General features: G+C 39.3%; 1 protein-coding gene across 6 annotated transcripts; it reads left to right on the forward strand.

Moving 5' to 3' along the window:
* Positions 1-6778: 6778 nt before the first annotated feature.
* LOC119038467 (zinc finger protein 615-like) lies at positions 6779-22444 on the forward strand. 6 transcript variants are annotated; one of them, XM_053659663.1, is made up of 8 exons: positions 6779-6899; positions 7371-7565; positions 9644-9727; positions 10340-10408; positions 10892-11081; positions 11429-11591; positions 11875-11970; positions 17134-22444. In XM_053659663.1, exons 5-8 carry the CDS (start codon positions 11067-11069, stop codon positions 20283-20285), a joined length of 3426 nt encoding a protein of 1141 aa, XP_053515638.1. In that variant the 5' UTR covers positions 6779-6899; positions 7371-7565; positions 9644-9727; positions 10340-10408; positions 10892-11066; the 3' UTR covers positions 20286-22444. The 6 variants fall into 6 exon arrangements, with proteins under 6 accessions (XP_053515638.1, XP_053515636.1, XP_053515637.1 ...); XM_053659661.1 differs by lacking the exon at positions 10340-10408; XM_053659662.1 differs by lacking the exon at positions 10340-10408 and having other exon boundaries at positions 7459-7565.
* Positions 22445-24660: the final 2216 nt, after the last annotated feature.

A 24660-nucleotide genomic window follows, 5' to 3' on the forward strand; every position in this document is an offset into this window, starting at 1 on the left:
TGAGACATCTTAACTTTAGGTGGTAATTTGTGAAGACAGCTCTTATTTTGTTAACCATAGTTTCCTCTTTAACATTTAAAAACTATTTTTCAGGGAGACTTCTGCCAAGATGGAGGCATAGATGGAGAAGCCATGCTTTCTCTCACAACCAAGTTTAGAGACAACTAAATATTAGCAACAGAAAACACAGCCAGAACACAGAAAATTGAACTTTTCGGAAGTCTGATAACAACAAATTCTTTAGCCTGACCGGTAAGAGGGGCGAAACCAGCAGCTGTTGGAGCAGAGTTGCACATAAAAACTCCGTCAGACGGACTCGGGCGCGCGGAACCCAGGCACAGGGTTGGACCTAGTAAGCGACTCAGCGAGCAACCGTGGGGAAATAGCGAGGGAGCAGGGCTGCGGGTTGACTGTGGTCGCACTTTCCTGCGCAGACAGACAAGCGAGGGAGTGGGCGGTGAGACTACGGGACTGAGCAGGCCCCAAGGCAGGCGGCAACACAGGGCGCCGCCATTTCCCGCTCTGACCCCGCCCCCACATACAGCATCACAACCCAGCGACCTGAGAGTCCAAGGCTCTGCCACTCATACTTAACGGGCGAGAACAGACCAAAAATGGCTCAAGAAGATCTCAAAGCCCCAGAGCCTATAAACCTAAGCGATAAAGAAATAGCAAAACTCTCAGAGGCACAGTTTAAAACACTGGTGATCAGGATCCTCGCAGAACTGGTTGATTATAGCCACAAATTAGAGAAACATATGAAGGCGAAACTAATCGAAATGAATGGAATTGCACAGGAAACCCATAGTAATGGAAAGGAAACTGGGACTCAAATCAATGAGTGGACCAGAAGAAAGCAAATAATGGCCAAACAGAAAAGAGTCAAGAAGCAAGAATTCAAAGAAATGAGGAGAGTCTTAGGAACCTCCAGAACATCTTTAAACGCTCTAACATCCGAATTATAGGGGTACCAGAAGGGGGAAAGGAACAGCCACCAGTGGAAAACTTATTTGAACAAATAATAAAGGAGAATTTCCCCAATCTGACAAAGGAAGTAGACTTCCAGGAAATCCAGGAAGCTCAGAGAGTCCCAAAGAAGTTGGACCCAAGAAGAAACACACCAAGGCACATCATAATTACATTAGCCAAGATTAAAATGAAGGAGAGAATCCTAGAAGCAGCAAGAGCTAAGGGGACAGTCACCTACAAAGGAGTTCCTATCAGACTGTCTCAAAAGACTGCTCTATCCAGCAAAGCTTTCATTTAGAATGGAAGGACAGATAAAGTGCTTCTCAGATAAGATCAAATTCAAGTTCATCATCACCAAGCCCTTATTATAGGAAATGTTAAAGGGACTTATCTAAGAAAAAGAAGTTAAAAAAACATGAACAGTGAAAGGCCAGCAAACTCACAGTTATTAAGAACCACACCTAAAACAAAAGCAAACTAAAAGGACAGCTAGATCAGGAGTGGAAACATAGAAATGAAGATCTCAAGGAGGGTTAGCAACAGGGGAGTGGGAGGAGGAGAAGGGGGGAGAAGGTACAGAAAATAAGTAGCATAGACAGTAGATAGAAAATTGATGGGGGGCACAAATAGTATGGGAAATATAGAATTTAAAGAACTCGAGACACATGGTCATAAACTAAAGGGGGGTAATGGTGGGGACGGAGGGGGTAGGGTGGAGGGGAATGAAGGGGGGGAATAGAACAACTGTAATGGCATAATCAATAAAAAAATAAATTTAAAAACTATTTTTCAGGAGCAAAGGTCTTAATATGCAACATTTTTAAATAAAATTAAATATGCTTATGTTTAAAAATCTTATCAGCATATAATGATTTAATGACATTTGTAATTTCAAATATTTATTTTTCTTTATTCTTTGATACTCTTTTGTTTGCCTCTGCACTACGTATGTACTTTGTGCAGAAGGAAAATGATCTGTAGGTGTCCATTTTGGACACCTATGATAGAAACTCCAATTACAAGAAGATATTTTTTTCTATTTTAACTTGTTTTTTTCATTTCTTCTTTCAATATCAAGTTCAAATTCAAAGCCACTTCTTTCTGAAGAATACAACCCTGCAATTACTCCTGAATGTATTCCTTCTGAGGACTTGTAAGTGCCAGAGTATGTAACTCAGTAATGTTTTCCATGTTAGGTTTTTGGAAAACAGGGCTGCTTTTGGTTCTGTGCCACTTCAAATGTATGAACCCAGTTAAAGGTACCATAACAACCAGAACTTTGTAGTCTCTCCAGCAGATCTGAAAACTCATAGTCCTTCATCATCAGTATACCTGCCCGTGAGCTGCCACACCTCCCTAGGCAGTCACCACCAGCAGGCCCCAGAGGCCGAGCCTCCCAAAGCAGTAGCCACTTGTCCTGGAAACCCTAAAAGTGTAATTTTAAGAACATTTTTGATTTTGCATTTACCCATAGATTTGTCCCCTGCTTTTCATCTACAGTCTAGACTACTTATTGTATTTTTTGTACCATAAGACGCACCTAGGTTTTAGAGGAGGAAAATAGGGAAAATTTTTTGAAGTAAAAAATGTGGTAAAATATTTAATAACATAAATAACATACTTCACCAATGTAAATATAAACAGATCTCAACAGCAGTATTAACAGCCATTATTCTTCCCAATTTTGGGTCAGGGGAGAAAGGTGCGTCTTATAGTCTGAAAAACACAGTACTTTTATTGCTGTTTTAAACATAATATTATTTTCTAACTCTCCTTTCTTTATACTTTTCTATAACATAAAAGAGCAATACATTTTACTTTATTTTATTTTTATTTATTAATTTTTTAAAATTTAATTTACTTATCTTTAGAAGGGAAGGGAAGGAGAGAGGGAGAGAAATATCAATGTATGGTTGCTTCTTGTGCATCCCCTGCTGGGAACTGGCCCCTGGTGGGAACCCTGCAACCCAGGCATGTGCCCTGACTAGGAATCAAACCAGCGATGTTTGTTTTGCAAGCCTGTGCTCAATCAAGAAGTGAAAAAATTTAAAGCCATAAAATTACATTAATGACCTAATAATAGAATTTTATTTTAAATGTAGAAAGCTATATTTTTGTTATTTAAAACATAAGCACTGGCTTATCCAACATCAGCAGACTTATACAGGATAAAAGCCCTATTTTGTGGTGTATATGGTGTAGTATATGTTTGTAGTGCCTTTTATGTGATGGTGGAAGTAGTGTGAGAGTAAGAAGAAACACAAGAGGGGGAGGCTGGGATGGGAAAAATAGACAAAAAACTGTAATTGAAAAATAACTAAATAAAATTAAAATTTAAAAAAAGAAAAAAAAAAAGAAGAAACACAAGAGACAGACTGAACTGTATGTTTCCCCAAAACACATCTGAAGTACATTCAACCTAAGATTCAGCTTAAAGCTCTCTAGGGTCTTCTCTACCAATATGGACACCGGACCTCGTGGAAACTGACTATACCCTAGGTGTCCCTGTCTCACAACTCAAAGGCACAATCTATTTATTTATTTTTGCTCATGCTGACAGATACAATGCATCCCATGCCCAGTTGTCTTTGGATAGGTACCAGCTTCTAAAAACTTAAGTAGTAGCTCTGCGCTTGTGACCATCTCTTGAAAACGGAGGCACTGGGGTACCCATAAGGCATTTCTATTTTTGGCCCATAAGCTCCTGGACCAGATATTGAACCTGCAACTTCAGTATGTGCCCTGACTGGTAATCAAACTGGCAACCTTTCGGTTACAGGACAACACTAACCAACTGAGCCACACTGGCCAGGGCATCTCCCATAAACTTTTAGAATTTCATATTATGCAGAGGGAGTTACAGAACACCAGCCTTAAAGTGAGTTGATTCATTAATTTATATTGAGTTTTCCTCAAATATTCAATATATCTGTTGCATCTGGTTGTCTTTTACAAGCTGAGAATTGTATTGCTCAAAAAAGAGAAGACGGCCATGGTGTCCTGGAGAGACCATTAAAGAGTAGTGGGGTTATCTTATTTCTAAGAGACACCTATACACACACCAGCGAATCTATTAAGAAAATGTCAATATACACTCATGAAATTGACATAGTCTTAGGCTGTCCTGGTTGCTACAAAACAATACCAGAGCTTCGGTGGTTATAAAAGCTGAAATTTAATTCTTAGAGTTTTAAAAGCTGCAGAGAGCCAAATCTAGGCACTGGCAGATGGGTGTGTATTGAGTGCCCACTTCCTGGTTCACAGAAGACCTCTCTGTGTCCTCATGTGGAAGAAGGGGCAGGGGAGCCCTCTGGGTTGCGTTTTGTAAGGTTAGCAATCCAGTTCGTGAGGATTCCTTCCTCATGACCTAATCAGCTCTGAAATGCCCACTTCTTAGGACTATCACATTTGGGGTTAGGCTTCAATGAACGGATTTGAGTGAGACATTCTCTCTATAGCAAATAGGGAGTAATTATTTTAAGGAGTTAAATTAAGGGGCTTATTATTTGGAGGGAGGGCAAGGAATACTCTTAATAAACTTTAAGCACCTCAACAAGTTACTTTTTTTTTTTAAAGATTTTATTTGTTTATCTTTAGAGGGGAAGGAGAGAGGAAGAGAAACATCAATGTAGGGTTGCCTCTAGTGCTTCCCCTGCTGGGAAATAGCCTGCAGGGAACTGGCCTACAACCCAGGAATGTGCCCTGACTGGGAATCGAACCTCGATCCTCTGGTTCGCAGGCCTGCGCTCAATCCACTGAGCTACATCAGCCAGGGAACAAGTTACTTTTTTTAATACTCATGTCTTACTTCTCCAAGTAGATGAAAAATTCCTTGACCATTTTTTCTCTTTATATTTTACATTTTAAAAAACCAAATAAAAGCTCGGTTCCTCAGTTGTGCTACACCACACCTCAAGTGCTCAGTAGCCATATGTAACTGGTGGCTATCTCACTGACAGTGCAACAATCAAACTTTTGTAGCTAACTAAATGGTTGTCTCCTCCCCAAATTATGTATGATTAGAGACTTCAATTGAATATAAGCTGGGCAAAGGAGAAAAAAAGAAAGGATCTTTGGTAGGATAAGACAGATGACAGGAATCTTAGACTCTAAGAATGAAGAATATGGGAGATGGAAGGTGAAATCCTTAAGAGATGTCATGAAGAAGAGCCTCTGGGTCTGTGCACAGGACCATCACCCTTTAGAGCTGCCACCATTTCAAAGATTCCAGCTCCAATGTTACCTGCTGAATTGAGACATCTGCTTTCTGTTCATTTTTCCTTCTCTGTCTCTTGGGAGTGGGGCTCTTGTACTCTCACTATTCGGTGTAGTTTCTCTTAATCTCATAACTGTCCCATAGTTTCCCACCTATCCAACTTATAAACAGTGAGTCTTGTTCATCAGAATAAAAATGGGAATTTGCTTTGTCATGTGGTTATTTCAGAATTCAATCTCCAATATTGGGTTCTAGGTAATTCAATTCTTCAAATACATTTTCAGGCAACAACACTGTGCCAGCCATTGTATTACCCACTGAGGTTACATCAGTGAACAAAACAGGCATAAAAACTGCTTTTGTGGACCTAAAATCTAGTGAGGAAGACTATAAAATGGATCATGAAACCTCAGGATATGGTGAATCCCATAAGGACAACAATAGTTAATAATTTATTGTAACTCATAGATAGTAATTTATAGTAATGCATAGGCTGTAATGGGAGTGGGGGAGTTATTCCTGCTCTTACCAATGTAGGGTTTTCTGGAAATGACTTGAGCCAAGGCTGAGATATGGAGGGGAATCACCAATCATATTTGTAACCAGAGTACATTCCAGGGCTGTTTCTTTTGGTTTTTTAATTTAAAAAATTTTCCATTACAGTTGACACAATTATATTCGTTTCAGAGATGTACAACATAGTTATATACATGTACAACATGTATATAACTTACAAGATGATCACCAATTAATCCCAACACAGTACTGTTCCTAACTATTGTAACAGCCCTCCTGCCTCAGAACCGTAAATGAATGCAAATCCCCACTCATATCCCATACTCTCTAAACCAGAAACTCCAGTCCTGGGCTGGGGCCCAGGACTATGCCTTTTAAAATACGGCCTGATACACACTTTATTTTTATTATTTTTGGCCTTAAATCCTGGGTTACATCTACCTCACCATGCTTACAATATACCTTTTAATGGCATGAATTCAGGTTATGCCCTTGCCATTGATTCCAGACTTATACTGGCCAAATTTCAGTGCCTTTTCCTGAGTCTACACCCTCAATGACACCTTTAGGCTCCCTGGTCCCAGTCGGTCTTCTACCTGATAGTCAGTTTCACAATGTGCCAGTGTCTTTTTGTTCCTATAGGACGCTTACGGCAACTCTTACCAGTCTGTGGGTGCTATTTACCAGCTGTATTATCTTGTCCCTTTTTAGGAGTATCCCACCGCTCCGCACTGCTATACCTTAACTGCTAGTTGTCTGGAAATGTTTATAAATACATAAAATGGAGTTAACTCTGGGGATTTATGTCCTTTTCTACAGAGCGCGCTGAAGGCAACTTTGCCCGCATCATGTTTTCATCGTGAAGCTCTGAATTTTTACCCAATTTCCAAAAGAGTGGAAGTGCCAGAAAAAGAATGTTAGTAACTTTTCACTCTCGCCCTCTCTCACTAATGTCCCTAAAGCTGCGGCTCTTCCTTCTGCTCGGTAGTCAGGCATCCCAACATGGCGGCCCCCAGGGTGCCACCTCCAGATGGGCGCGGACATATTGCCATCAAATACCGGAAATCGTTCGCTGCCTTTCTTCATACGCCTAGGACCCTCTTCACCCACCGTAGACAGAGTGGGACTCGTGCCGAAGTTAAAGCGAGTTGAGGAAGTACAGCGTTCGCTCCGCGTGTGGGTCTGGGGAGCAGGTCAGGTCAGTATGTGGTTTTGTCTCTGGAAGTTTTTTCGTCACAGTGGAAATTTTGTTTCTCACAAGGAGACATATGGATGACGTGTCGTGTGGAGCACGGAATCATCACTGGGTCTGAGGGGGGGGAGAGTAGAAGCACACCGGTGGAGCTAGTTAAGGGGGACGATGTGAAAATTGGATTTGAGGGGAACCAGAGGTGTCTGTCTGTGATTGGGGGTCAATGTGTAGAGATAATGTTACCCAACCCAATGATTGGGGGCGCGGGGCGGGGGGGGGGGCGGGCGGACGGGGAAGTCCTATCGCCTCCACCAGGCAAATTTCCAAAGACGGAGTTCAGTGGAAAATAAAGGAATATTTTATTTAATGACAAGTTTCTGCCTAAAATATCTGGGTTACAAAATAAGAGGAAAGGAAAATCAGAGTATGACATAAAAAATAGCTACTTAAATATTTGTCATTACAACTACCACATAGGTTCAAGAACTGAAAACATAAGAACATAAATCTGTGCACAGTGCTATTATCCAGTGTCTTTGGAAATAATGGCAAGTTTCTGCCTCAGACGCTGTTCCTTCTAAGACACCCAGAGAAAAGTCACCCTGTCACCCTCTGCCAGCTCAGTTCAAGGTTGCAATGAAAACCTCTTTTCCCACCCAAGGAATCATAAACGTAAGTGGCTTAGCTGGTCTCCAGTCACTGTGTATCTTTAGGTGTATTTTAGAGTCTGCCCCCAGGCCTCTGCTCACAGGCCCCTCACTGGCCTCCATTGCCATACCACTTGCAGGGGGAGGGGAAGGAATCAACTGACTTTGCTTCCATGCACACCCCCTTTCAAAAGTCTTCTCTCAGAATCCCATGTATGTTGAAAGCCAGTGGAAGTGTCTGGCTCTCCAATCAGTAAGGGCCAGTATCAGCCATATTTGCCTTTGCCCCTCTTCTAGCTGCCAGGTTTAGCAAGGGGGTGAAGTCACCAGTCAGACATGCCCAGCCCAAACCAGGCCCCCATTTCCAGGGGTGTGTATCCCCCCCCATTATAGTAACACCCTTGGCCCTTCAGGGTATGGGGTTCTGCAGGTCACCTCACCTGTACATGGTACAGGTGGCATTTAGGATGAAGCCAGTGTCAGGTTTAAGTTGGAGTCAGGTTTAATACACTGCTCAGTGATGTTGGGGGTGGTGTGGCTGGTCATCACATGGTGTTTGGCCCCGTTTCCTTTCTTTTTTAAAGATTTTACTTATTTTTTTAGAGACAGGAAAAGGGGTGGAGAGAGAGGAAGAGAAACTTCATTATGAGAGAGTAGCCTCTCCTAGCATCCCATCTGGGGACAGAACCTGCAACCCAGGGATGTACTGAACCACAATGCCCAACCAACTGAGCCATAACCATCAGGGCCTAGATTCCAATTAATCAGGAAGTGTATTCAGTGTCTGTGGTCAGGAGATGCTTGTGAACATTAAGTTTTGAACACTCAGGACCACTGGTATTTGGTTAAAGTTACAACCTCCACTGCTGCTGGGGACAGAAGGTGTTAGGGCTCAGAGCACTACCTCCAAGCCATCTGGTTTTCAGTTTTTAATCCAGAAGTCAACTGACTACATATCCAGGGACTAAACACTCATTCATAACGTATCTTCTGTGGCACATTTCCTGTGGCAGAGTAGAATTGGGCTGTTGTGACACAAGTTTTGGTCTGTAAAGTGGAAAATGTTTATCTGTGTCTTTCACACATTTGCCGACAACACCTGCTCTCACCTCTTCGTATAGAGCAGTGGACATTGTTGCTTATTTGCCTGAAATACGTTCATCCATTTTTTATCCTAACAGAATTTCTATTTTATTTAATATCCATCCCTCTGGCAAGGTGACCCATATACAAGTGTGTTAGTAATTTTGGTCTTAATCAACCGTAGGGATTCCAGTTTCCATTACCACTGATTGAATTACTGTAAAATGATTTTAGATACATTGTGTAGTTCTAGCCAATGATACGAGGAGGAACCCCCAAAACCCCCTGGAATTAACTTCTGGAGGGTGGACCCCTTGTAGTACAAGATTCCCCCTCTAGGTGAATGTTCTAGGAACTCATCTGTATCAGTGTACCAGCTGGCATTGTTGTAAGAGGCTGCATTCAGCTACACTGAAAAATTTTTTTTGAAGACTTTTTCAACATGTTTGCCCATTTTAGGATGAGTGACTTATTAGTGCACCTGCTCACACTGTACTGAGTGTTCAGCAGTTTTTAACCAAAAACAGTATGACACCTGTGCCCCAACCGCTCTGTTCACCCAATCTTGCCCCCAGTGACTATTTTTTCTTCCCCTGGATGAGAAAACAGGTCCTTAAAGGGAAATATTTTGCCAGTGTGGGAGAGGTGAAACAAAAACAGCAGAAGTACTAAAAGATATCAAAATCGACAAGTTCAGAAACTGTTTTGAGCAGTAGAGAAAAATGTCTCAATCAATGTATTGTATGAAATGGAGGATGCTTTGAAGGTGACTGAAATTTAAACATGTAAGAATAAATACACGATTTTTTATAAGTAAATTCCATTTGGGGGGACATTATATATTTTCTTTTTGCATCAATATGAAGAGTGAGAGCATGTGTTGGCAAACCTTGTATATGTGAAAATGTGTTAGTTGTTTTGGGGAGAAAATTTTGTCTTTTGAATGTATAATTCTTTGAGTCTGAAAAGGAGTAGTTTGCCACCTTAAAATATGCCTCTTTATGGTATTGGTTATTTTAGGCTGGTTAATTTGAAGAAACTGCAGCGCTGGAAGAAGCTCAGAAAACCTAGTAGAAGTTACTGTTGTGAAGGACATTTACATTTGTAAGAGCAATCTCATCTGTAAGGGTGTCTCCCTCACTATACCACAACTCCCCATAACTATCAGTGGAAGAAGGAGGACTTATATCTGCATAACAGTCTTGCTGTTTGTTTACTGTGCCTTTACTGTGCCTTGGTAACCTTCTGTTACTTACTCTCCACCCCCAACATCTTTTGACTTTAGGTGAAAGTGGTATTGCAGGTGTTGGTGGCTGCCATTTTTGCCAGTTACTTTGTTTTCTGGGTTGCTTCCATCAGTATAAGAGTTATATATGTTATTAACCTTTTAAGTTATTTTTCCTCTGTTAATCTGTGTTCTATCAATTTAACTATTAGATCAGTCAAAGAATCTAGAAGGCAAAAAAATTTTTTCCTGCCTCCAACAATATCATTCCCTTCATCTTTTCACAGTTACTCCACTTAAATGCCACAGAATAAAGGAGTACCTGCACTGGTTTTAAAGTTTTTTATTTTTATTTATTTTTATACAGAGGGGAGGGGAGGGAGACAGGGAGAGCTATAGCAGATGGTTGCCTCTAACAAGTCCCCAATTGGGGACCTGGCCTGCAACCCAGGCATGTGCCCTGACTGGGAATCAAACTGGCTACCTTTCAGTTCACAGGCGGGCACCCAATTCACTGAGCCACACCAGCCAGGTCTGATACTAAAACTTTTTAACTGAAAGTAAGTAATGGTGGGTAGTCATATTTTAGATCGGTATTTTCCTTGACCAAGGTCAATCTTTACCTTAACTGGGCCTATTTTCTTTTTGTATCACAATAACATACTTTTAGAATGTCAGATTAACTTCTTTTTTTCCAGCCCCCTCAGGGCACAATCTCCCACCAGCCCAAGTCTCTACAGAACCCTCCATGGTTATAGTTATTGCATTAATTGTTAACTATCCTATTTCCACCTATATAAAAGAAATATGTGTCTATTCTTTTTACTTTATCTCCAGTCCCAGAGATTTTTCTCTTGCTTTCTCTCACCTTCCTAATCTATCACCAGTGCATTTCAGGTAACCTTCTTATGTCTTTCCTTTGACTTTAATTTATAAAATAAGGTGTAAAAATGCTATGGAACATTTTCTCAATCCATTGTTATTTTGTTTTCCGGCAGTTGCTGTCAATTTGGCTCATACAAACTTGTAAAAATTTTCTACAGGATTGGACATTTCTGATAAGGACTCTAAGAGCTATTGAATCATGTGAAACTGATTCAGCATTTCTGGGGACACACCTGACTGAAAACAGAGATCTGAACAGAAATTTAGAGCAGACCTAGAACACAACAAGACAGAACCTCCCTATTGCCAGCTCTTTCCAGAGAACAGAAGAAAATGCTTCAGGCTCAGGTAACTTTGGTTTTAATTTTTTTTCCCTTTTTATGAATAAATTTGTAGAGGCCTAGAAAAATAAACACATTTGTTAATCTGAGGAGTATACTTTTTGTCTGTCAAATGCATGAATGTGGTATTTCTAGGTAAACAAGAATATTTAACTTCACATTATAAAAAACTTCTAACTGGTTGTTGACTATATGGATGAACAAATGAATAATTATAAAATAGTATTTTACTAGGCTGGTGATGATAAAACTGTATATTAAAATAAACCCCACTTGATATATATATATATATATAATACAGCCTATAATGTGAAAATGAACAGAAAAACTAACATTTCTTTAATGTCATTTAAGCACATCATGCCATTGAACAGCACAGTGCTGTTACAGGAATCCCTGACATTTTATGACGTGGCTGTGGACTTCACTTGGGAGGAGTGGCAGCTCCTGGACCCCAATCAGAAGGACCTGTACAGGGATGTGATGTTGGAGAACTACAGCAACCTGGTGTCAGTGGGTGAGGACAGCTCCTAAGTGTCACTTAGATGGTGCCCTATTAGTGTTTTCTTTTTTTCTCAGGTACTTAACTCTTCAGAATAACTACAGTTCTCTGAAATGGCAGAATCTGAGACCTTTCTTTTGCCCATGACAAGAGGGTATAATGTCCCCTTTTTGGAGAGAAAGCTGATAATGTGAACAGATGTGAAACTGTTCATTCTCTGCAATGTAACATTCTCTCTTCTTGACAGACATCAGCCCAGTTCAGTATGTCTAAGTCTTCTGTCATTTTTCACAAGCAGGGTATCAAGCCAGCAAACCAGACGCACTGTCCGGGTTGGAACAAGGGGAAGAGCTGAGAGCAGTACAGGATGAACTGCACCATGTAGTCTGCCCAGGTGAGGGGGTGAGAACAAGCAAGGTGGGAGGCTGGGAAATCTAGTCAGAGATGGTGTCAGAGCTGTGACAGTGAATGAGGAAGCTCAAACTACCCTCCATGTTTGAAAACCCTTTTTGTTTATAGAACTTTAAAGGAAACCGTACTTCATTTCTCTCCCCTGGGCTCTGACCCCCATTTGCTTTGTTTACATCTTGTTTGTGTTTGTATAGTTTTTTTTTGTCTTAGTATTCTCAGATCTTCCTCTGTATTGTCCACAGTCACAGCATCTCTTTCTGTGTTACCACTTCTCTTGCTGTGAAACTCCACTTTCTAGGTCTCTCTGGAAAGATAGAACTTTGAATTTTTCACTTTCTCTCACTATGGGGCTATAGTGCCCAGTTTCGACATAGTGCTTTCCTTCTCTAAAATCAAACCCCAACTGGCAAGTTGTGTCTCCATGATAATCTCGTTTCACATCACATCATGCTTTGCTTCCCTACCCCAGGAAACAATCTTAACATGGTAAAGGAGTTCCAGCACAAATTATATTATAACTTATGTCTGCTTCAGATAACTCCCTTCCTAGATTTTGTAATTCAGATTTTGCTTTACTCTTAGATATTATCAATGCATTTTTGTTTTGAAGCTTTTTTCCCACATCATAGTCATATTTTTAATGGTTTTACTTAGATTTAATTCATATACCATACCATTTACTCATTTAAATTATATACTTAATTCATTTTCAGTATATTCATCTTTTTGAACCATTACTACAATCAATTTGGGAACATTTTATATGTACATATTCTCATCATGGCCTTGATTTCTGTAGCTTTGCAATAAGCTTGGAAATTGGAAGAAGTCAATCTTCCAACTCTGTTCTTTTCTCTCAAGACAATTTTGATAGAGATTACATTGAATCTGTGTATCAATTCGGTAGTAATTCCATCTTACCCATATTATATATCCTAATTCAGAATCATTGGGTGTTTTTTCATCTAATTTGGTCTCTAATTTCTTTCAACAATGTTTTGTAAATTTCACAGTAAAAGTTTTACACTTCCCTTTATTATTTTTTAATATAATTTATTGATTATGCTATTACAATTGTCCCTTTTTCCCCCTTCCTTACCCTCTACCCTGCACACCCTCTCTCACCCACATTTTCCCTCTTTAGTTAATGTCCATGTGTCATAAGTTCTTTAGCTTCTACATTTCCATACTATTCTTGCCCTCCCCCTGTCTATTTTCTACCTTCCTTCTGTGCTACTTATTCTCTGTACCTTTTCCCCCCTCTTTCCTCCTCCCACTCCCCTGTTGCTAACCCTCCATGTGATCTCCATTTCTGTGGTTCTGTTCCTGTTGTAGTTGTTTGCTTAGTTTGCTTTTGCTTTTGTTTTAGGTATGGTTGTTAATAACTGTGAGTTTGCTTTGATTTTACTGTATATGTTTTTTATCTTTTTATTGGATAAGTTCCTTTAACATTTCATATAATAAGGGCTTGGTGCTGATGAACTTCTTCAACTTGACCTTATCTGAGAAGCACTTTATCTGCCCCTCCATTCTAAATGAAAGCTTTGCTGGATAGAGCAATCTTGGTTGTAGGTCCTTGCCTTTCATGACTTGGAATACTTCTTTCCAGCCCCTTCTTGCCTGTAAGGTCTCTTTTGAGAAATCAGCTGACAGTCTGATGGGAGCTCCTTTGTAAGTAACTGTCTCCTTTTCTCTTGCTGCTTCTAGGATTCTCTCCTTCATTTTAATCTTGGCTAATGTAATCATGATGTGCTTTGGTGTGTTCCTCTTTGGGTCCAGCTTTTTTGGGACTCTCTGAGCTTCCTGGACTTCCTGGAAGTCTATTGCCTTTGCTAGATTGGGGAAGTTCTCTTTTATTATTTGTTCAAATAACTTTTCCACTTGTTGCTCTTATTCTTCCCCTTCTGCTACCCCTATAATTCGGATGTTGGAACGTATAAAGATGTCCTAGAGATTCCTAAGCCTCTCCTCATTTTTTTTGAATTCTTGTTTCTTCATTCTTTTCTGTTTGGTTGTTTCTTTCTTCCTTCTGGTCCGCTCCATTGATTTGAGTCCCAGTTTTCTTCCCATCACTGTTGGTTCCCTGTACATTTTCCTTTATTTCACTTAGTGTGGCCTTCATTGGTTCATCTAATTTGCGACCAAATTCAATCAATTTTGGTGAGTATCCTGATCACCAGTGCTTTGAACTGTGCATCTGATAGGTTGGCTATATCTTAGTTGCTTAGTTTTATTTGTTCTGGAGCTTTGATCTGTTCTTCCATTTGGGCCTTTTTTTTTTTCTCTGTGTGCCTGTTATGTAGTGAGGGGTGGAGCCTTAGTTGTTCATCAGGGCAGGGCAACCCAGTGTCGGGGTTATGATGCTCTATGTGTGGCAGGGACCCAAGAGGGAAGAATGGCTATTGCTCCACTCTCTGCTGGATTTAAGTCCCCTCCGCCAGTTTTAAATTCACCGGATTTAAGTTCCTTCCCCCAAACAAATTGGGCCCTTCTGGTGCTGATTCCCATGTGGGTGGGCTTGTGTACATTCTAGGACCCTGTGGGTCTCTCCAACAAACTCTCCTGTGAGGCTGGGAGTCTCTCCCTATGCCTTAGCCCCCCATGGGTGTTTTCTTTTTTTTTTTTTTTTTAAGATTTTATTTATTTATCTTTAGAGGGGAAGGGAAGGAGAGAGAGAGAGTAACATCAGTGTATGGTTGCTTCTTGTGCTTCCCCTGCTGGGAACTGGCCTGCAACCCAGGCATGTGCCCTGACTGGGAATCAAAACATGGTTGTTTGGTTCCCAGGCCTGCGCTCAATCCACTGAGCTACACCAGCCAGGGCTCCACGGGTGGTTTCAATCAGTGTTTTGAGACTTTATTTCCCTGCGCTGGGGCCCTGGGTTGCGTAGTTTGTCTCCCTCCCCAGTTTCACCTGGTTTATGTGTGAGCAAATGTGTGAGAGTCTGGTCAGCCAGCTGCCTTGCACACCTCACTGGGTTTGCCCGCTGCTGCCCTGAGCCCGGGTTCTGCCAGCCACTGCCTGTGCACACATGGTCCACCCGCTGCTGTCTTGCGTGCCTGGGGTCTGGAAGCCACCACTTTTTTTTGCTGCGACCCCTCTCTACCCAGTGCCCTACTCCTCCCTTCCTACTGATCTGGTTGAATGTGTCTATTTTAACTCCTTGGTTGTCGGACTTCCATACAGTTCAATTTTCTGTCAGTTCTGATTTTTTTTGTTTCTGAATTTTTGTTGTCCTTATGTTGGTTGTACGAGGAGGCACAGTGTGTCTACCTATGCCTCCATCTGGCTGGAAGTCCAGTTTATTCTCCAGTGTGAGATTTTTTTTGTATACGTGTGTGTGTGTGTGTGTGTATATATTTTTTTTTAACATGCCCAGTTAGGAATTTATGATCAGATCACCTTGTTAGGTTACTTTCCATAGAAACCACTCCCCTAACCCCACTTTTTTGTCCAGAGATGTGTGTATGCAGTTTGTGAAGGTTTTTTAAAAATTATTTAATAGATTTAATTTATTTTTAGGCAGAGGGGAAGGGGTGAGAAAGAGAGGAAGAGAAACATCAATGTGCGGTTGCACTTGTGTGCCCCCTACTGGGGACCTGGCCTACAACCCACCCAGTCAGTCATGTTCCTGTCTGGGAATCAAACTGGTGACCCTTTGGTTCAGAGGCTAGTACTCAATCCACTGAGTCACACTAGCCAGGGCAAGATTTTTTTTTTATTATGTAGTAAATGGAATTGATTTTTTAAATGCATTTTTTAATTATTTGCTGCTAGGTCCTAAAAATAAAATTATTTTCTCATATTCTGATGACACTTAGTCCCAGGTAACCAAGTTTTCCTATCATATGAAATTGCAGTTCTTTTTCAGTGATCTTTGTGATATGCCATCATTTTGACTAGAAAGTTTCTGTCATCCTGTTTATACCCCTTAATATGTTCCATACCTATGATCATCTCCTATGATTTATGGGATTGCATAATTTCTTGAAAACTTGCATTCTGATGGCATAATATTTTTTAAGATGACAGCTGTACCAAAACCAGAAAAAAAATAGATCTTGTCTCCACTTTTAAGAGTACTTTTGTTTTCAGTAGAAGTATTATAATCCTATGTATGTAATAATCATCTTAAACTTTGTTTCACAAAGCACACTATATTTTCCCCTCACCTGAACTTCAGTAATAGTCCTCATTTCATTAATAGGTATTTCTCCTACCCAGTGGCTCAAGCCACATAATTCCCTGGAGTAATTTTTAAGTCCTCCCTTTCATGAACCTCTTTTCATGTATCTCATTGATCCAATCAGTGAACTTTGTTTTCTCTTTTAAGTACACATTGAGGAAAAATTAGGTTTATAGTTGTGAATATGCAATAGAGAGCTTATTCTTATATTATTATTTATTAATTATTGTTTCATTTTCCAAATGAACACTGTAAACCTACTTTTGCCCCACCCTGTACATCCTGATTTTGTCAACCTCTTACATTCCATTGCCCCTTTAACCATGGTTCATAGACTATAATTGTCTTTACTACTTTGCTTCATGTATATATACCCAAAATATTAAATCTAGATAACCCACAAATTTAGCTCAATTCTGACACTATCTATCCAAGAAATAGTGTCAGACCCTTCAAGTTAAAAGGTCAGTCCCATAAGATTGCCCCTACCTCAGATGTCAATTGCAAGTCCATATTGTAACCTGTGTTTCTGACCAACTAGCTATAAGTTGAAGGATATCATGAACTCTTCTTTGAGAGTTCAATTAATTTCTCAAGTGTTTCACAGTACTCAGAGACATAGTTACCTATGTTAAAAATTTTTATAGAGGTTTAATCTCAGACCTACCCTCCTTTCCCGTATGTCAGTAGGTGGGGCTGAAAGTTGAACCTTCTAATCAATTGTTCTTTCTGGTAATTAGCTTCTTTCTGAGGCTATGTAGGAACATTGTGCTAAATTACCTCATAAACTCAGCTGTAATTTTAATGGTTTTTATTTTTATCTAGAAAAAAGACTCATCACTTACCCTATAACACAGGATTATCACTATGTAATTCACATGAAGGCATTTAAAAAAATTTTTATTTCAAATTAATATTATGAGATATTACACAATGATTCACTATTCTCTTCTTTCCTAGAACTCAGGAGAGTTGACGATCCTCTTCAGTGTCACTTGCAAAGTCAAAGCATTCAGAAGAGTGTGGAACAATGCCTTGAACATAACATGTTTGCAAATATTGTTAATCAGGGCGAAGGTCATTTCATACTAAAGCAAAACTGCAATATGATTAAGATAAATGAAAAACCTTTAAAGTCAAATTTAAGTATTAAAAACCTAAACAGAAGCTGTAAGTTAAAGAACTCTGCTGAGTTGGATGGAGGTGGGACATCCATTCTGCAGGCTAACCATGAACAATTTTATACTGAAATCACCTTGCCTGTCAGTACTGAACCCATCAATAATAAGTCCCAGCAACAGAGAACTCACAATGTAGAGAAAGCCCATTTATGCATTCAGTGTGGGAAAGGCTTCATCAAGATGTCTGAGCTCACTGATCATCAGAGTTTTCATACTAGAAAGAAAGCTCATGAGTGCAGTCTGTGTGGAAAAGCCTTCTACAGAAGATCGAGTCTCAGCAAACATCAGAGAATTCATACAGGTCTAAAACAGTATAAATGCTCTGAATGTAACAAAACCTTCCTCAAAATATCACAGTTCAATATACACCGAAAAACTCACAGGAAAGAAAAACGTTATGTGTGTACTGAATGTGGGAAAGCATACACCAAAAACTCTCTGCTCCTCAGTCATCAGCGAACTCATACAGGAGAGAAACCCTATGGATGTAGTCTATGTGGGAAGAACTTTTATAGAAAGACTTATCTCAAAAAACATGAGAAAACTCATACAGGAGAGAAACCCTATGGATGTAGTCTATGTGGGAAAACTTTCTGTAGTAAGACTAATCTGAAAGCACATGAGAAAACTCATACAGGAGAGAAACCTTATAGATGCAGTGAATGTGGAAAAGGCTTCATCAAGAAGAGCTATCTTACTGTACATCATCGTACTCATACAGGAGAGAAACCCTATGGATGTAGCCTATGTGGGAAGACCTTCTATAGAAAGACTTACCTCAAAAAACATGAGAAAACTCATGCAGTAGAGAAACCCTATGGATGTAGTCTATGTGGGAAGACCTTCTATATGAAGACTTATCTCAAAAAACATGAGAAAACTCATACAGGAGAGAAACCCTATGGATGTAGTCTATGTGGGAAGACTTTCTGTAGTAAGACTAATCTGAAAGCACATGAGAAAACTCATACAGGAGAGAAACCTTATAGATGCAATGAATGTGGAAAAGGCTTTGTCAAGAAGAGCTACCTTATTGTACATCATCGTACTCATACTGGAGAGAAACCCTTTGTATGCAGTGAATGTGGTAAGACCTTCCATAGAAAGACAATTCTCACTGTACATCAGAGAACTCATACAAGACTAAATCAGTATGAATGCACTGAATGTGACAAAACCTTCCTCAAAATCTCACAGTTCAATATACACCAGAAAACTCACAAGAAAGAGAAACCTTATGTGTGTACTGAATGTGGAAAAGCATACCTCAAAAACTCTCTGCTCATCGGTCATCAGCGAACTCATACAGGAGAGAAACCCTATGGATGTAGTCTATGTGGGAAGACCTTCTATATGAAGACTCATCTCAAAAAACATGAGAAGACTCATACAGGAGAGAAACCTTATAAATGCAATGAATGTGGAAAGGGTTTCTCACAGAAGAACAGGTTGATTGTACACCAACGGACTCATACAGGAGAGAAACCCTATACATGCAGCGAATGTGGAAAAGGCTTCATTGACAAGAGTTATCTTATTGTACATCGTCGTGTGCATACTGGAGAGAAACCCTTTATGTGCAGTGAATGTGGTAAGACCTTCCATAGAAAGACAAGTCTCGCTGCACATCAGAGAATCCATACAAGACTAAATCAGTATGAATGCACTGAATGTGATAAAACCTTCCTTAAAATATCACAGTTCAATATACACCAGAAAACTCACAAGAAAGAGAAACGTTACGTGTGTACTGAATGTGGGAAAGCATACATCAAAAACTCTCTGCTCCTCAGTCATCAGCGAACTCATACAGGAGAGAAACCCTATGGTTGTAGTCTATGTGGGAAGACCTTCTATATGAAGACTCATCTCAAAACACATGAGAAAACTCATACAGGAGAGAAACCTTATAAATGCAATGAATGTGGAAAGGGTTTCTCACAGAAGAACAGGTTGATTATACACCAGTGGACCCACACAGGAGAGAAACCCTATAGATGCAGTGAATGTGGAAAAGGCTTCATTGACAAAAGTTATCTTATTGTACATCGTCGTATGCATACTGGAGAGAAACCCTTTATGTGCAGTGAATGTGGTAAGACCTTCCATAGAAGGGTAAATCTCACTGTACATCAGAGAATTCATATAGGTCTAAAACAGTATAAATGCTCTGAATGTAACAAAACCTTCCTCAAAATATCACAGTTCAATATACATCGGAAAACTCACAAGAAAGAGAAACGTTATGTGTGTACTGAATGTGGGAAAGCATACCTCAAAAACTTTTTGCTCATCGGTCATCAGCGAACTCATACGGGAGAGAAACCCTATGGATGTAGTCTATGTGGGAAGACCTTCTATATGAAGACTTATCTCAAAAGACATGAGAAAACTCATACAGGAGAGAAACCCTATGGATGTAGTCGATGTGGGAAGACTTTCTGTAGTAAGACTAATCTGAAAGCACATGAGAAAACTCATACAGGAGAGAAACCTTATACATGCAGTGAATGTGGAAAGGGTTTCTCACAGAAGAATGGGTTAATTGTACATCAATGGACTCATACAGGAGAGAAACCTTATAGATGCAATGAATGTGGAAAGGGTTTCTCACAGAAGAACAGGTTGGTTGTACATCAGTGGACTCATACAGGAGAGAAACCTTATAGATGCAGTGAATGTGGAAAAGGCTTTGTCGAGAAGAGCTGTTTTATTGTACATCATCGTACTCATACCGGAGAGAAACACTCTGTATGCAGTGAACGTCGTAAGACCTTCCATAGAAAGACAATTATCACTGCACATCAGAAAATTCATACAGGAGAGAAGCCCCATGGATGCAGTCTACGCAGGAAAGGCTTTGGTAAAAAGTCTACCCTCAAAATACATGGGGAAACTCATACAGGAGAGAAACCTTTTTTAATGCAGTGAATATGGGAAAGCTTTCTCAGTGAAGTTCTGTCTCATCAGACATCAGCAAATTCACACTGGAGAGAAGCCCTATGTGTAGTATTTGTGGAAAAGGTTTAACCTCATGTCAGCTTGAAGCATGATCTCACTGTACATCACCAAAGTCACATGTCAGAAAAAACGTGTATGTAATGAATGTGGGAAAGGCTTCACTGCAAAGAATCATCTAATTGTCCATCAATAAATTTACAAGGAGAGAAACCCATCTATGCACTGAATGTGCATAAGGCTTTTGGGTGAAAATGCAGCTGATTGTACATGACCAGACATACAGAAACCTTGTATAAATAATGAATGTGGGGGAAGATTGACAGCTAAGTGTAATCTCATCAGACATCAGGTAAAACATGGGAGAGAAGCCCTATGTATGCAGTGTGTGTAGAAAAGGCTTTACCATCAACTAATCTCAGTGAACTCAAAATTGAGAAAAGCATGTATATGCAATGAATGTGGGAAAGGCTTCACCATGAAGAATCACTTATTTTTTTTTAGTGAGTTTTAATTGCATTTGTTCCATTACCATTTAGTTCCCTTATACCTCCCTTCCCCCACCAATCAGCACACTGTTGTTCATGTCAGTGAATCCTTTCTTCCTCAGTACCTCCACCCACTACACTCCCCACTTAGCTGCCATCCTTTCTATGAGTTTGCCTCTATTTTGGTTTTTTTTTTTTTTTAGTTCCTTTCTACATATGAGTGAAATCATATGGTATTTGTCTTTCTCTGACTAGCTTATTTCACTTAGGATATTGATCTCCAGGTCCATTCATTCTGTTGCAAAGAGGTAAAACTTTTATGGCCAAGTAGTATTCTCTTGTGTAAATTTCCCATAGTTATTTTAGCTACTCATCTACTGTTGGACACTTGGGCTACTTCCATGTCTTGGTTATTGTAAACAACATGCAATGAACATAGCGATGCTTATGTTCTTTTGAATTAATGTTTTGGGTTCCTTTCGATATATTCCCAGAAATGGGATCACAGGGTCAAAATGCAGATGCATTTTTCATTTTTTGAGGTATCTCCATACTGCTTTTCACAGTGGCTGCATCAATCTAAATTCCCACCAATAGTGTGAAAGGATTCCCTTTTGTCCACATCCTCACCAGCACTTATTTGTTGATTTATTTTTTAAAATATTTATTTACTTTTAGAGAGAGGAAGAAAAATGGAACCATCAGTGTGTGAGAGATACATTGCTCAGCTGCCTCTCACATGCCCCAAACTGGGGATTTGGCCCACAACCCAGGCATGTGTCCTGTCTGGGAATCAAACCAGCGACTTTTTGGTTTACAGGCCAGCACTGAATCCACTGAGCCACACTAGGCAGGGCATGTGTTGATTTATTGATAAGAGCAGTTCTTGCAGGTTTGAGATGATATCCCATTACAATTTTAATTTGCATTTCTCTGATGATTACTGACATTGAGCATCTTTTCATGTGTCTGTGTATTGGCCATCTGTATGCCCTCTTTGGAGAACTGCCTACTCAGGTTCTTTGCCTATTTTTTAACTGTTGTATTTTTGCTGTTGAGTTTTGTAAGTTCTTTATAAATTTTGGATATTAACCCCATATGATATATTAGCAAATGTATTCTTCCACTCTGTGTGTTGTCTTTTTATTTTGATGTAGTCCCATTTGTTTATTCTTTCTTTTGTTTCCCTAGCCTGGGGAGATATATGTGATAAAATATTGCTAAATCCCAAGATTTTGCTGCATATGTTTTCTTCTACTCTTTTTATGGTTGGGGGTCTACCATTTAAATCCTTAATCCATTTTGAATTTATTCTTGTGTGTCATGTGAGAAGATGGTATAGTTTAATTTTTTTGCATGTATCTGTCCAATTTTCCCAACACCACTTATTGAATAAACTACCTTTAGACCATTTTATGTGCTTGCTTCCTCTATCAATTATTAATTGACTATAAAGGTGTGGGCTTATTTGGGGGGTTTCCATTGTATTCCATTGATCTATGTGTCTGTTTTTGTGCCAGTATCATGCTGTTCTGATTACTATGACCTAATAGCATAGTTTGATATTAGGTAGTGTGATTCCTCCAACTTTGTTCTTTCTCATGATCATTGTGGGGCCTTTTGTGGCTCCATATAATTTTGTTGTAGTTCTGTGAAATATGGCATTGAAATCTTGATAAGAATTGCATTGAATCTATAGATTGCTTTGGGTAGTATGGATATTTTAATGATGTTAATTCTTCCTACCCGCAAACATGGTATGTGCTTCCATTTATTTGTTTCTTCATTGTATGAAGAGTTGTTTAAATGTTCATCACTGCACTCACAGGAGAGAAACCTTGTATATACAAGGAATGTGGCTAAAGCTTAACTGGGAGAAGAATGCTTATTGCACATCTGTGAATTCATACAAAGAAAAAGTAGGTATACAGTAAGTATGAAAAGAGTTCACCGTGAAGAGTACTTAGAGCAATCTTATACTATAGAAATGTCAAACAAATGCTATGAATTCGGCGAAGTCTTTGTGAAGAAGACATGCCTCATACTACATTAGATATTTCACTCAGGAAAGGCTTTCTTTGCATATACTGAATGTGAAAAATTATTATTGAGCAAAAATTATCTCACTACCCAGCACAGAATTCACATGGGTGAGAAACCTGATGAGTGTAATAAATGTAGGAAAGCCTTCACTACAAAGACTGGAGTCAAAGTTCATCCAAGAAAACATACAGAAGCGAGGCCCTATGGGGGCAATGATTGTGTAAAAGCTTTTGCCCACTTGTCAGTTATTGTTAAACAAGAGAATTCACAAGTAGTTGCCTTGGAGAAAGCCTGTTACCAGTTGTAGTTCCTGGAGATAATATGAACTAAAGAATGTTGCCTCATCATTTGCCAGGATATCCATGGGGAAGTAACTCATGAACACATTCAATTTGGTTGTATTTATCAAAACTTCAGATAACTTAATAAAGGAAAGAAACAATTAAAAAGCATCTGTCACAAGTCTAAACAGGTAATACACCTCACAAGCAATTCAGGATGGGATTTTGAGCTGTATTTTGAGTTGCCTTGCCCTTGATTTATATGTTAAGTTTTAAAAAGTGGCAGTTACTCTCATCTTGGCTTAAATTTTAATATACACAACACGAGTGTTCTATGTCTGTTTCATTATATAATTAAATTTTGCATTTTTTAGTTCCAAATCACTTATTTCAGAATACTTAAAGTACTTGAAAAGGACATTGTATATACTGTACTTTTCAGACTATAAGATGCACTCCTCAATTTGGGAGGAAACGGGAGTGTGTCTTATAGTCCAAATGTAGCTTTATATTTACATTGAAATATGTTATTTATGTTATTAAATATTTTACCCACTTTTTTTGCTTCAAAAATTATTTTCCTATTTTCCTCCTCTAAAAACCTAGGTGTGTCTTATGGTTAAAAAAATATGGTATTCATTTCATGAGTATAACAACATATTTAGATGTGTAGCATTAAGTGGTTTATAAAGTTAATATAAATATGTTATTTGTAACATTTAATTATGAAATAGGTTTAAAGTCACAAAAACTGAAATTTTCTAGAAACTTCATAAATGCCCTTCAGATAGCTTACTCCCAAAGGTAATACCTTTCAGGCATGTCCAAACTTTTGGCATTTCTGGGCCACACCGGAAGAAGAAGAGTTATCTTGGACCACACATTAAATACATTGCAACTTGTAATCACAAAAAAATACCATGTTTTAACTAAATTTACGAGTTTGTGTTGGGCCACATTTATAGCCATCCTGAGCTGCATGCATCCTATGGGCCACACACTGGACACCCCTGCCATAGTCACAGTTCATTATCAAAAAGGAAAGTGAAATCGTTACAGTGCTGTTAACTACAAGATTTATTGGTATGTCTAGTTTTAACATACCCTTAGTTTTGTTTGGTTTTAAAATACAGTTTTATGAAACTCACGTAGGTTTTTGTTACCAACACCTCAGTAGAAACACAAAATTTTTTGTTATCACAAACTCCCTCATGTTACCGCTTCATAGTCACATTCTTTCCCTGACCCTAGTCCTTGGCATCACGGCTGTCTCAGCATCTAATTTGGTCATTAATAGAATATTAAGAAGATGGGATCAATTAGCATGTGCCCTTTTGAGATTGGTTATTTGACCTTGTGAGATATAGAAAATGCATACCTACTGGTTCCTGGCACAGAGCTCCTGAAACTTATAAACTCTTAAGTAATAACAGTACTAGGAGCATTTTTTGTTCTGTCAAATCTACTCTGATTGGGATGTTCAGCCCCGTCCCACACATCTAGAGCAGGACAATGGGTTGGAAATAGTTAATGATT

This window comes from Artibeus jamaicensis, unplaced genomic scaffold, assembly GCF_021234435.1.
Source record: "Artibeus jamaicensis isolate MK-2021 breed Jamaican fruit bat unplaced genomic scaffold, CSHL_Jam_final scaffold_804, whole genome shotgun sequence".
NCBI lineage: Eukaryota > Metazoa > Chordata > Mammalia > Chiroptera > Phyllostomidae > Artibeus > Artibeus jamaicensis.